Genomic DNA, 14,783 nt, shown 5'->3' with positions numbered 1-14,783 from the left:
CCCTTGTTTCGCAATTGTCACACTTAAATGTTTTTTATCCTCCGTATAATGCTTCAATATGCGTTTTTACTTTTACTTTTACTACATGTTTTACACGCATAAGGTCTTGAATCTAAGCGTTTGTTTTTGTGTCTTAAAAAATAAGTTTTTCATAAAACTGTTGTCCACTTATTTCACATAATTATGTATTTTTAAATGCCCTCAAACATATCTTTGCAGGGTAAATCTGTTGTTGAACTTTCAAACCTCCATGGGCCTCCGTGGCCGAGTGGTTAAGGTTGCTGACTTCAAATCACTTGCCCCTCATCGATGTGGGTTCGAGCCTTTATTTAGCCATATTTAGTAACATGGTGAGAAACAGTAACATTGGTTTAGTTTTTGATGAAACGTTGCAACAATCGTTTAGAGTTTGCCTCAAAATGAAATATGTACATTTAAATGCTAAACGGGTGAATATGACAAGATTTTGTAGATACAAATGTAGATCCAGCAAAGCACATGACAACATTTAACTGATGGTACATGTATGTAATTACTCATCAATGGGAAATAAATATATCTAGCTAAATTTTACTTTCGTTTCAGTTTTAGTAGGAAACATAGAGCAGATATTTCACTATGTAGCCCTTACAAGTCATACAGTTGCTGCAAATTGCATTATAAAATTTGTATTTCCCGTAAAACATACATTTCTTCACGAAACACGTAATTCAGTACACTTTCCTGTGGAGTGAGGTCACATGATAAAATTGCAGGTGATAGTTTGCAACACGACATAGTTGAGACTTGACTTACGTTGGAACGTTGGAAAGGTGGCAGGGGAGCGGTTTCGCAGTTTGGCCCCTGTCGATTTTCTGTATAAACAGGACAGGATAGATATAAAGGCATATCTATCTTACTGGTTATTTATCATTATTAATTCTTTAATATATCTGGGGAATGAGGAACGGTTAATGATTCTACATGGCGGGTGTTTTAAAATTCCTAGCTCCGTACTTCCGGTTGAGGCTAAAACATAAACATCAGAACAAAAAGTCGGCCAGACGCTCGGCTGTTATCCATCCACTTTTTTAAAGTGAAAATTAGGGAAATAAAGTGGTGGTTGGGAGACACATTCCACACCACCTGGGTATGCATCTATGTTCGCACTATACATAAATGCTACGAAATTGGATTTAAAAATACAAAATGGATGAATGGCAGAGTTCAAAGTGAGGCCCGGTTAGGCTAATTTTGGTCTATAAAATTTGGGTGATTTGGCCAATTTGCACTACATCTGGCACGGAAAGCGACAGGTGCATAGGACCGGAGAGTTGTCTTTATGTAGTCTATAGTATCTGCAATAGTCCATAGTAGTTTCAAAGAGAAATAAGCAAAACCAAGATTTCTATGGATATTTCAACACTGGTACCCACACGTCAATGTGGAATTCGCAAATCTGCACTCCCCTGCCACCGAACGTACCTCTCCCGGAGTGATACTGAAGAAATGTGACCGGTACACAATGGAAGATAAGTTACCACATGTATAATATCACATTTAACGAAATGTGTGTTTTAGGTATGAAATGCGCGATTGAAATGGGTTAGTATTTTCCCCCTTCATGACCATGGTTCTTGTAGTATACCTAGGGGTAGTGTATAACATGTACAGAGGCATTTTTATTCTGGTCTGGTGCCAGTGTGATGAACGAAGTTAAAACTTAGCTAATGGATGGTGGTGGAACAAAACCACCAAGACTAAACTCAAACTCACCTTTTGTTTGCTTTTGTTATCGATCTCAATTACGTATCTGACTAATGCATTATTTGCTCTTCGTTTGATTTGCTAAAAAGACTGGTGCAAAAACTCGTATCGCCAGTGTGTTAACTTACACGTCAATTTTGATGTCAGTAGTAGGCTTGTTCGAGTACTGGGTTCAGAAACCTAATATTATGTTTTGACAAATCTGTCATCATTAGGATAATAAGTCTGACAGCGCACTGGAATAAACGAGTCTCTCATTGCTACGTTTTAAATAATAAAAACAAACAATAGGAAACAGTTCTTAGTTTAAATTCAAATGTCAAAAATTCTATTTACCATCTTAAGTTATTCTTCGATTCGATTGTATGGTCAATTTTATGTAGATATCAGCTTTTCAGATATCAGTTGGTCAGATACCAACTTGTTAGATATCAACTAGTAAGATACCAGCTTGTTAGATATCCACTAGTAAGATACCAACTTGTCGGATATCAACTTGTCAGATATCTGCTAATCAGGTACTAGCTTCTTAGACGTCAACTTGTCAGATATCAGCTTGCTAGATGTCAGCTTGTTACATACTAGCTTCTTTATGCCTAAATACAAAGAAATATCCTTGTAGATGGTTTTTATCTACATATTTGTTCAACAATCCCATGAAGGTAGAATCAGCTTCCGAAAGTTAAGTATATGAAATTCACTGCTTTTGTCACTTGTCTCAGGCAAGGAACAATAGTAGTCTTATTTCATATTTACCACCTTTTAGTATTATTAGTATACCCTGCTTTATTTTTGACCCATTGGACTTCAAGATGTACCAGCGTAAATACAAAATTATCTTGAGGCCGCATGTCAAACACCAAAATTGACCTGTACTCAAACCCTTGCGTTGTCACCGGCGTTAACAACTCAAATGAACAACTATTGATAAACGTACTACAATATCTATACAAGTTTTGAAAGGTCAACTTCGTAGTAAGTATGTTTCTCAAGTGTCCTTTCAGTGACCTTATTACCCATTGACACCGATAGATAATTTATCTTGCCTCAACATGAACATATTCGTTCTAGATATAAAGAAAAATACGTTTAATTAATCTAAAAGTATTTCCGTTTAACAAATTTTCTCTATTTTGCACCAGAAAACATGTTTCTCGCTTAAAACACGTCCAACCTACTAATGAAAGAAATAACAAGATTCCTCCCTAGTTTATATTTATATCGAAAAAAAATCATTAAATCATTTCAAGATACATTTTAATCAAATGAACAAATATCAACCAATAACCTGCATGCCAACGCCACCATTGTCGCTCGTTCCCCTGTAATAAAAGAGATATATCTCACTTAATTTTCTTACTTTCCGTCTTTTCTTTTATCTTATTTGATATAAGGTCCAAAAGAAGATTTATATTCTCCCCAATACACTTCAAATGTCAAATACACCCTAATCATCCTAATATATACAGTGAAGTGAAAGATATGAATTAAAATAATGTATTATGAACAAATTGATTCTTAGGAAAATCAAGAACTGTGTAGAGAATAATGAATATATTTTTTTATAAATGTATATAACAGTAATTTTTCGTGATACTTACAATGTCTGAGAACCCATGAGTGCGAAGAATGAATAGTTTACACCTATGAATGATATTGTGGATGGTGGTGGTCCGAGAAATGGAATGCACAAATCAGGAAATAAGGAAACGAACAGCCATAACAGTACTCTCCCCACTGAAGCTATCCTACCCCTATTGACGGATATTAGTGCTTAAAGATTTACATGGTACGCACAGACGGGCTGCATAAAGAAGTTCAAACCCCCTGGTTAATGGTGCCATCACTAATTTGTTAAAGAAAAAAGGAAACAATATTATACACTACCCCATGAGGGTACAGTACCCATGGAGCCTGTACCAACAAGTATAGAAAATATGTAAATGGAATTTTATTAATAGGGGAGTTCATTCCACATCCTGGGACCACCAACCGGGAATGACCTGAAAAATTACTAACTGAACAGCGAACAGTGCAGACCATGATCTGTCTGCACAGACGTGCAGGCAGATTTTGGTCTGCACTGGCCGCAAAGGCAGAATCACTTGCCACCAGCAGGCTAAAGGTAATAAACGTCCATGATTGTGATGTATTGGTTAGGCGATTCGTGATATTACAAGATGACGACTTGACCTTCGATTGAATAATTGGTAGCCTGATTCTGCTTTCACTATTTTACGTTATGATAATCCTTATAATCCTTACTTATTTACCAACTTTCCCTCAAATAAATGGTTGCAATTGGTTACTTTTATCTTTATCAAATAAGAGGAATTGAAATCATGGTATATGGTGGTTTATTTATGCCATTTCGTTATTTCGTTCTGTTGTTATGGCGCTCGAGAAACGTCGCCCGCCAAATGTCGCACCGACAAACGTCGCCCTCCAAATGTCGCGCCGCCGAATGTCGCTGTGACAGAACGAAATAACGAAATGGCACAAATTAGCCACCATATACCTTGGTGGCAATGACTCTTATTTGTTTGGTAACCTGGCATTACTTACTTTTTCTCACATAAAGGGTAGCCAACTCTTTGCTTGCATACTCCGTCGTGCCAGTTGAAATCGTAAGCACCATTCAACGCCATACAATCTTCTTTGTTGTCCGGCTTATTATTGGGTTGGCTGCAATGGAAATAATATTTTTTTTGAGCCGTGATGCGTTTATAAGGTCCATCTTGCTGTAGTAATCACTGTTCACTATTTACAGTAAATGTAATATCCAAGAACCCGAATACCTATTCATAATTTGTATCAAACCTTTATTTATAGAAATCCTAAAAACTGACTTGTTATTTATAGATCTACCATACTAATATCTAGTTCATCATTTACACCAAACCTAAAATCCCATTTATTATTCCAACATTATTTGCAACAAACTAATATCCCAGTATTATTTATACCAAACCTAAAATCCCATTAATTATTCCAACATTATTTGCAACAAACTAATATCCCAGTATTATTTACACCAAACCTAAAATCCCATTTATTATTCCAACATTATTTGCAACAAACTAATATCCCAGTATTATTTACACCAAACCTAAAATCCCATTTATTATTCCAACATTATTTGCAACAAACTAATATCCCAGTATTATTTACACCAAACCTAAAACCTCATTTATTATTCCAACATTATTTGCAACAAACTAATATCCCAGTATTATTTATACCAAACCTAAAATCTCATTTATTATTCCAACATTATTTGCAACAAACTAATATCCCAGTATTATTTACACCAAACCTAAAATCCCATTTATTATTCCAACATTATTTGCAACAAACTAATATCCCAGTATTATTTACACCAAACCTAAAATCCCATTTATTATTCCAACATTATTTGCAACAAACTAATATCCCAGTATTATTTATAACAAACCTTATATCTCATTCATTACTTATTATAATAAACCAAATCTAAAATCACATTTATTATTGATAACAAAGCTAAAAACCAATTCACTATACCAAACCAATCCCATTCATTATTTACGCAAAAATAAATATCTCATTATATTTCACAAAAAGCTTAATATTCCATTCATTATTCATACCAAATCTAACACCCCATTTATTATTTATACCAAACCTAACATCCCATTCTGTATAAGTAAGCTCCTCGTCCGTTGATACCCATTTCCAGATTCCGTCTATGTCAGTATCACTGGCCCCTAACCAAAACGCGGTTACGTTTCTGCTCCCAGAATCTGTCAGAAAATCAATTGCATGAATTAATAGATCTAGTTTACTTATTAAAGTATCACAAATGATGACACAGCAATGTATATATAATATACAAATTCGCCTCAAAATTTAAGTACATAGCGTTTTTCGCATACTTCTGTAAGACTGAGGAATGTATTAGAGGTAAAATTCACACAACATTTTTATTTTACATATATATAGTATAAACCTTAGGCTGTTTTAAAGTGAGCTTCAGTTCAATAAATCATACATTTGTAGACCACTGCCTCTTTGATGTTTTTGAGTTTCATCTCCTTATACCAGGGTTTGTTAAAAAATAATGTAGACTTCCGCAGTCAAATCCTATGCATCCTAATGTTATTGGTTTATTAGAAATTACGCCGAAGTGACACAAACTATTTGCAGATGACTATGAATTGCAAACAAATAGCAAAGTATCAACTATATCCTACACCCCCCACCAAAAAAAAAAAAAAAAAAAAAAAAAAAAGAATCAAAAATAAAATTATGGTTTGGAGATCAGATACGAAGGATTATATATCAAGAGGGCACGTGATATAATAATACGCATCTAAACGACAATGTTTTTATTCAAGAGCAAATCACTGTTTGAGATATATTATTTCGATTCTAACACGTTATCAATATTTATTATCATGACGCCCTTGAAGACATTCAGCAAATATTTGCCTGTTTTGTATGGGTTTCTTTTTCGGCACACCGCTATTTGACATTTGTCGCAATGACGTAATGATAACTGTAACGTACATCAAGTAGTGAACTGTTGTATAATAACACCAATTTTCTTCTTTGTTAATAGGAAAACAAATCGGGTCGAGTGATAGTGTACGCTAACGTCAATCCATGACGCCACGGATACAAACAGACTACTTGCGAGTTCCTGTTTAAGATGTCGGGTATTTGTAATACTATTTGCATAATTCAAAATGAACAATTAATTATAACTCATGCATAGTTTATCTAATTTCTAAAAGTAAATGAAAAATATTAATTAATGCAAGTTAATGAAATTATCCTACTGAAGTCACGACGCCGGTTACGTTCTTTGAATGTGATCATCATGTATTGGCTTAATGCTAGTGGCTGATTTCGGGAAGGCATAATTTTTGACAGTCACATTTGCAGTGAAGTAAGAGGAAAGACTGCGCATCATGATTGTTATTTCTTGTTTCTTTCATTAAAGTATAAAAGCTTGTAAAAAAAAGTCTACTTTATTTAGAACAGCCCTTGTATACAAAAATATTGTTCACATACAATTTGTGATCAGAGATTATTTCAATTTTGAAATTTTAAAATTTTAAAAATCCATCTTTTAGAAGCGTACCCTGTGCTTTATCATACGGGATATAATTTCTAACTCAATCTGGTTTAGTCATAGAGGATTTCAGTGAACGTAACTAATAAAGTCATTTAGATGAGACATCGTTATCATAAAATAAATAAAAATGTTGCCGCATTTTACTATCGTAATTCAAATTTGTTCTTAGAATCTAAGATATCAGCGACACGGCCTATCAAGACCAGATTTTTACAGAGACGTTGTTAACAATCTACGTAAGATATTTAGTCATGAAAATGTTCCAGTTATGTGTTTGTTTAAGTTAAAAACATGTTATTCAAATATATTATTATATTATGACACGCCTGTTTGTGACAGACCGCGTGTTTGGTGTTCAATCCGTTTACATTTGGACAGAACAGATGGAATACTCCAGTATAGGCGTTCTTAAAGCCCAACGGGACTGGTCTGCCTTTGATACTTGTCTTCTGGCATATCAAATTCTTCATGCCTTGATGCCGTGTCTTCTGCGAAGGCTTTGAGTACATGCGAAAATGGTTCGTTTCATATTTCATACTAGTATTTGTGTACCTTCCGTTACTGTAACGCGTGTAGGTAATTCACCTGGTGGGGAAAACTTTTATTTAAATTGACTTGTAATTTAAGAACACGGCAGGAATTAAAGTGGCTGTAGATGCATTATTAATATGTTTAAACTCCACCGTGATGTTTTGCTTCTAATTGTTTCAATACTACCCCCGCACGATAAGTTAAACAACAGCATGTTTATATTATTGTTTGATTGCTATGGTTGTCATGCATCGTTGAACTCAAAAAGGTTGTTAATTATAGAAGTTAAATGCATACTTTAATGTTTTACAAAAGTATTTTCTGTATTGAAACGCTTTAATGAAGAAAATCATAATTATCAAACATGTTATCGTTTGTCGTCACACTGTGTTTTGGTTTTGTTTTTATTTTGGCTTTGTTGTTTTACTGTTTTATTTGCCTAAATATTGTGTGCATATTTTCATAGTGTACACATCCGTATGCACACTGCTATAAGGTTTCACTGTCAAGAGAGCGGGGTGGAGGAGAGAGATTCCCTTCCTATTAGATATTTGTTTCGGATATATCCGTTCAATTCTATTATAAATTGAATTGTTTTACCTATTGTGACGAAGGTTTGTAGAAATGTGTACATTTTGAGCAGATAATCGAGTAACAGTAAAGGTTGTTATATTTAGTGACATCAATTGCATTAAAAACAAATCGTCCTCCTAATGTTCTTAAAATACAGCCAAGGATTATCAAATGTAAAGTACCGCGTTTGAAAAGTTTCCTGGCGAAGAATTTCAAGAATTTGCTCTCATACTCCGTTTCAACAGTAACCAGGTCGCTGTTCTTGAGTCTGCAAATTGACTGCAAAGTACACTGAGAAATGAGTCTTGCAAAAAAATAACAACTGAGGAAAATATACAATAAATTTTATTGAAAACAAATCAATATTTTAAAGTATGATAACGTTGAACTGGTGTATTAGTTATGTTACCGCTACCAATAACGGCATCTTATTTATACATCGATACACTTTGCATATAACCAAATATTTGTTGTCTGAATTAGTTCAACATCATTCACTCTAAAGACAAATACATATGTTGACAAAAAAGACTTTATTTTCCTAAATTTGCAGTTGGATTCCCAGCATATTCATAACAAAGCGAAAATTAATGGAAATTCAGACAGTGTGCTTAGTGGATGTTGTTACAATGTAGACACAGTGGTCCAATGGTACAACGCTTGACTACGAAATCTGCAGTCGTGAGTTTAAGCCCCCGCTCATTCAACTAAAAACTTCCATTGAGTAAAAGAGTTCCCCGTGTATGGGTGCTTTACATCTGGTACGTTAAACCCAGAGAAGCGTCTGGGATGTCTGCGTCTTCTGTACTTTGCAATTTTCTCAAACTAAAATTACTGATATATTTACCCATATGATAGGTATGTACGCGCATGCGTGCGTATGTCTAAGCTTATTATAAATCGCCTCCGATTATAAAACAAACGAGCTACTACTCCAGAAGATTGTTGGATAATAGTGCATGATACAGGAACCCTTCCCATTCCAGAAGCTTCCCTGATTCTTTAGCGCGCATTTGTGAAGCAACCAAACACGATATTCTAATTCGAACGTTAGCATTTTGAAATGGAGGTGGGTGTGGGGAATCCCTTGTTTTGCAGTCTGATATTACTGTATCTGCTCTTTTACTTGCGGGCTGATGTTTTCCAGAAATGATACACTTAAAACACAAAAAAATCTCGCTATTGAATTAATGTAACAGAATCATAATATTGTTTTCGAAAAGGTCACGTTGAATCCTAACACTGGGAATAAGTTTACAGACAGAAAAACTGAGCACCTACCACTGCCTCAGCCCAGTCGACTTTATCCTCATCGTAAAATTGGTAGCAAGAACCTTTAAATGGTAACCAGCTATCAGGGCAACATGTTGATGACGCTAAAACACGTATAAAAATGTATGATGCATGACAAAACAAACGTATTATTCAAATAAATGAGACAATGTACACCGTTATGGAATAAAATGTTATAGCTCCCTTACAGAATGGTTTTAAAATATTTTTCGTCGACATTCTTCGAGATTTTGTCCATCAAATTTGCTCGCTCCCGATGCCAATTGTTGCAAATGTGATATGACTTTTAAATACTGTATGCAAATCAAATGTATAAGATACCTTTCGTTGTATGGATCGCTGTGAAAGTGAGGATACCGAACAACACGGACACCACCATGTTTGTCTCTTTATAATGAAACCCTGGAGAACAAGATAAGGGAATACAATTTGACCTATTTTTGTTTAAATACCTTATCAACATTTATACATTCCTGTTGTCCAAGTCATATATACTCACAAACACATGTACATGTATACGGTTGTTTTGGTTTTCTTTTTACACATGCAGTGATCTTAGATTACCATTACGCAAACAAGAGAATCACTCATCGCATATAAATCATATTTAAAATGTCCAGTAAAATCATTATGGGTTATTTCTTCTAATATTTTAAGTTCAGGTGTGCATTTTGTGTACATATCGGTCATGTTCAGGTCCATGGTGGTGTATTTAAGGTACTTAAGTCTTTATACACAATAAACCGCCTTAAACACGGTGCCCACTTATGTTGTTTGTTTTGTTTCTTCGTTTGCCCGATTCTTTTTATTTTATCTTTTGAGTTTTGTTTACATATCTGGTATGTACACACCAGTAAATTCACGACTGCAGGGTTTCAGTTTTGAGGCCTCTGCGTTCTTTAAATTGTCATTATGTTCAAATACAACGTTATATTTGCATAAGCTTAGTTTTAGACTTCTGTTACAGAGTGTACCAAGGTTGTTGGATTACTTGTGTGCGTTGTTCTCGTAGTCTATTTGTGTTACACTGTGGATGTGTTATTTTGTACATAAAAGTACTAACCCACGCATTTTAAGCGAAAAATAATTTCTCCCAAGAATCCTTAAAAGTGAGTACTCTGAAAGTGACTAGTGGTACAAACTTTTATTGAGATAAGATTTTTGCAAGTTATTCCTATAAAAATAAACAAAAATATTGTGAAGAAGGTAGTAAACCGTTGCCACGCTTTTGAAATAATGCGAAAAATTTATATTCTCCTTGCATTTTTACCAATATCTAACTTTTATTTTTACCCACTTTATCATTTTTCAGTGTCACATATACACTCTATGCCAAACTTGGTGAAAATGAATGTTGAAAACTTCAACCTAAAATGTGGGCGAGTAGCTCTAAAATTCATGTCGACATTGATACAGTACTGCCGTACAGTTAAAACGTAACTTATTTGATATCTGTCCTTGTTTTTATGTGAAATGATTCAGTCATACCTAAATCTAAAACAATTATAATTATAATTATAATTATAATTATATATATATAATATATATATAGCACAAACACTAGAAACTGAAAAATGTGCTCATTATATAATATAGCCTACAATACTATAATATAGGTTCACATTCAGTTGTCATACTAATTCTAAAATGTTTCTATATAGTTTTCAAGACAACGGAAATATCTATATAATTTATTATGCCTTCTATCGTTTGTGTTGTCCATTTGTCGTTTTATATCATGCCGTTGAGGACGTCATCATCAAAATGATCCGCAATATGTTCTCTTCTGGCTATATCTCGGTCTTCTATTCCACGCATGTTTTCATCATCTGTAAATATATACAGTATGATTATGCTATATATCCTTAGGACGGCCAGCACATATTTATGCAATCTCGCCAGGCATATAATTATATGTTTCTGATAACACAGAAAATGACGTCACTCGACCTTCAGCTATTTCCGGAAGTAAAGAAAATGAAAGTAGAAATGCTAAACTTGAAAACGAAAGCCGTATTTTGATTCGTAGATAGTCAGGGGTCATGCGCATGGGTCACCCCGTCTAAATGTATGCGCGTGGACTTTTTTTTTGTTTTTTGCTATTGGGGAGTAAATTTTCAGCACTTTCTAACGAATTGAAATTACCTGGGCTTTAGTATGGCATGTCAGCTTTTCATCTATGAAAATATATTTGAGTTCGGGATAAACACAAATCCCACAGGAGTCCGTAACGGACCAAGGGTAGACTACATTGATAATTTTGGAACTTCATCAAATCGCTCAAAAGGTCGTGTTTGATGTTGTCTGAGAGTGTCAGTATATGCCTCGGATGTAAGATATAACCGTATTTAAGAGCTGCAGACCTAGACATTTCAGAAATATTTTCAAAGTAAATTTCATGTAATAGATGTTGATTCTATGGAAGCGTGAAAGGGCCATCAGACGCTAATACGTTTTATTACGTTAAGGCTGCGGAAAGGATATTGTATATGATCGCTGATTTTTGCATAGGCGTTGAATGTGTGGAGTTGGCGTGTTCGCGAAAACTACGGCGTTGCCACAAAAAAAGACGCCATATTACCAACCAGGAAATATATGGTATAACAGATGACGCCCTCTGCATGTACATGTACACAGAGATAAAAGCTTAACGTTAAAAACCGCATGTACGTTTATATGAGCTTACGATGCAACTCAAGTTAATCTTTCCATACGGATAAGGTACTTTATAGGACTGGGACGATTACTCGGTTAATCGGATCCGATTCGATGACTAAGTGAAACCGGTTTCAATTTTGCAAAACCGCTAATCGCTCTCAAACAGTAAGCATCACGAATTGTACTTTATCTTTATACATTTCTTTGACCGGCACATACTATATAATAGACCCGCAGTATATTTCCGCTTAAACACATCAACTTGAACATAATCAATAGTCTCGGATTTGCCTGTCGTTATATATCTAAAATAAAACACACCAAAATATGACTTATAAATTACCACACTGCTTGCAAACGATAAAGTTCGTAAGTTCCTGATGAAGTCAGCTGCTGGAAGTACCTTGATACGGTCGTCAGGAAAGAACACAGCATTTTCAAATATGGCGGCCGGTTCGATTCGATTTCATGCAACTGATTACAACCGGTTTCAAAATTTTGAAATCGTCCCAGCCCTAGTACTTTATCCCTTTTAATGACACTCAGATGCGTATGTTTTTACCAGACAAATTAAAAGACGAAATTCATGATATAAATAAAGGATTAACACTGTGATGCTTCCAGGCAATCGAAGAGTGAACACTCGTCTGTAGACCGTATACCTTCAGGTGATTATTCCCTCAGGGCATATTTTCGCATTCTGTAGGGGTAACATCAAAGTCTTCGTGTCCTAATATGCATGGTAAACGACCATTTTTGTAGGATCGATTTTACATGTATTGGTTCACATATAGGTGGCGTCATACATGCTACGTCATCATGTTGATACAAGCTATGTAGACTATATAAGTAAGGGCCAACCAGGGCTAAAGCAAAGGTAGGAAACTTTCTTACTTTGAGTTTCCAAAGAAAGTAGTAAGCATCAAAGGTAATTATGCTGATACTGAAATTTCACACAGTGGTCATATGCTGTGACGTTATCATTACGTGAGGCGCCACTTCCGATCGATTGACGTCAACGTATATATATAATTAGCCAGATAGTTAAATGTAAATAATTAAAACGCGCAACTGCTCATTCGTGAAAATCGTAAAAAATTGTATCATTTTGCCTGTAATACACAGCATTACCTTTTAATTGTTTTTGCCGGCCATCACTTTTGTTGCTTTTTCCTTTCTGTCTATGATTGCGATCACTCTTTCCATACTTTTCGTCAGTCAGTAAATGATCACATTTCTTAGGGTTATCTCTTACTTTACATAGCAGCTTTAACAACTTTGTTCTCCTGTAAATACACCAAATATTATTGCATCTTACAGCAGCTAGTCATTGAAGAAAACGCGGCAGCTGAGTAGATAAATATTAAACACGTTAATTACTTAACATTGATAGGGATGAACACATTTATCTTTCCTATAATAATCTGTCATTCAATAGAATGCTTATTTGTTCTAAATTATAATAATCTGTCACTGATTGTAGATGAAGATACGGATATCCGATTCGAGGGTAACAGTTTTGGCGGTAACGAGGCTCTGTCGAGTTACCGCCAAAATAGGTACCCGAGAGGAGGATATTCCCATCTGCATTTACAATTAGTGACAGATTATTTTCCTTGCATACCTTATTCAACGAATTATAGAATAAAAAACGAGATACTTTCTTTGTACATAGCACTTTTTCATACAGTAGCGTATTTAAACAAAGCATGAGAAATGAATGTCCGTAAACAAATGTGACGTCAAGACGTTTCAGCGACGCACAACAACAAAGTTCCGGTTCAGCTTTGTCATTTGTAGCGTAACGTTATGATTTTTCCTTAAACTAACTTATTTTGAATCGAGAAATTTACAATATGGAACGGACAGCAACTATCAATGTATTTGATTTTTATCGTATTTTATATAACCAATATATAAAAGTGCACGAGTCATAAGTTGTCATTAACATCAGTAGAGCCATCAGAAGAGTTTTGCCGGCATGGGTAAAATCACCGTAAACGCCAGTCAGGGTGTCAAACGCACGTGATTTTTCCGTATCACACACACACGGGAAAAATAACTTGATTTAGGTAACATTTTTTCTTATATCATTATTATCACTCGACGAATTTTAATAAGATAAAAACCGTTAAAGACAATGAGTACTTTCCTCTGCAAAAAGCGTCTGTCACACATTCTCAATACTTTTCTCAAAGATTTCAGTATGTAAATTACCCATGCATTTCGTCCATGAAAAAAACAAATTTGCGCAAAGTGTTTGAGAACGGTATTGAGAATATCAATACGTGGAAAGCACTCGTTTCCCTGTTTTCGGTGTCTTTTTAATGAAATCAAAATTAGTCAATTAGTTTGGAATTTGTAAGCAATAATACTACCTGAATCGAGCGATTTCTCCGTGTGTATGATACCGAAATGTCACGTGGGTGGGCCACCCTGTAATTGGTTCATTCATATCCAATACTACGAGTATTTATATTCATTTGCTGAATTACCACGTTTTCCTGTAACATGAACAGAAGTTGTTATTTGTTATATTTTGGTATAGAAAAATGAATGTATGAGCTTTGTTACTGTTTTATTGATATCAGTTTACAGTAACTTTTACACGAAGAGAGGTTTATTAAACATGTGTATTTGTAATGCCCCTGTAATAGATGCATGGTCTGTCGTATTGCTTCGGCACCGGATTTAGATGAAATGCTGTCTCGTTTGCCTGACATAAACGGTCTTATTAACATTAATATACACGTCGTTATTAAAAGTTTATTCCATACAATCCGTCAAGTGCAATACCGTATTTAGTTTTGAACGACGCAACAACTTTGACTCGAGTCACTATGTTAACTAAGCGACTGTAATA

The 14,783-nt window shown here is 34.8% G+C and overlaps 1 protein-coding gene across 1 annotated transcript; it reads right to left on the bottom strand.

Annotated features, from left to right (window-relative positions):
• Window positions 1-2,950: 2,950 nt before the first annotated feature.
• LOC123540980 (perlucin-like protein) lies at window positions 2,951-9,711 on the bottom strand. The gene is made up of 6 exons (XM_045326323.2): window positions 9,584-9,711; window positions 9,251-9,345; window positions 8,152-8,248; window positions 5,411-5,528; window positions 4,312-4,431; window positions 2,951-3,068 (listed from the first exon to the last, which is right to left on the bottom strand). Exons 1-6 carry the CDS (start codon window positions 9,639-9,641, stop codon window positions 3,023-3,025), a joined length of 534 nt encoding a protein of 177 aa, XP_045182258.2. The 5' UTR covers window positions 9,642-9,711; the 3' UTR covers window positions 2,951-3,022.
• Window positions 9,712-14,783: the final 5,072 nt, after the last annotated feature.

The sequence above is a fragment of the Mercenaria mercenaria genome, chromosome 16 (assembly GCF_021730395.1).
Source record: "Mercenaria mercenaria strain notata chromosome 16, MADL_Memer_1, whole genome shotgun sequence".
Taxonomy (NCBI): Eukaryota; Metazoa; Mollusca; class Bivalvia; order Venerida; family Veneridae; genus Mercenaria; species Mercenaria mercenaria.
Note: the sequence above shows the minus strand (reverse complement) of the source record. Positions and strands in the feature narration are given on the sequence as shown.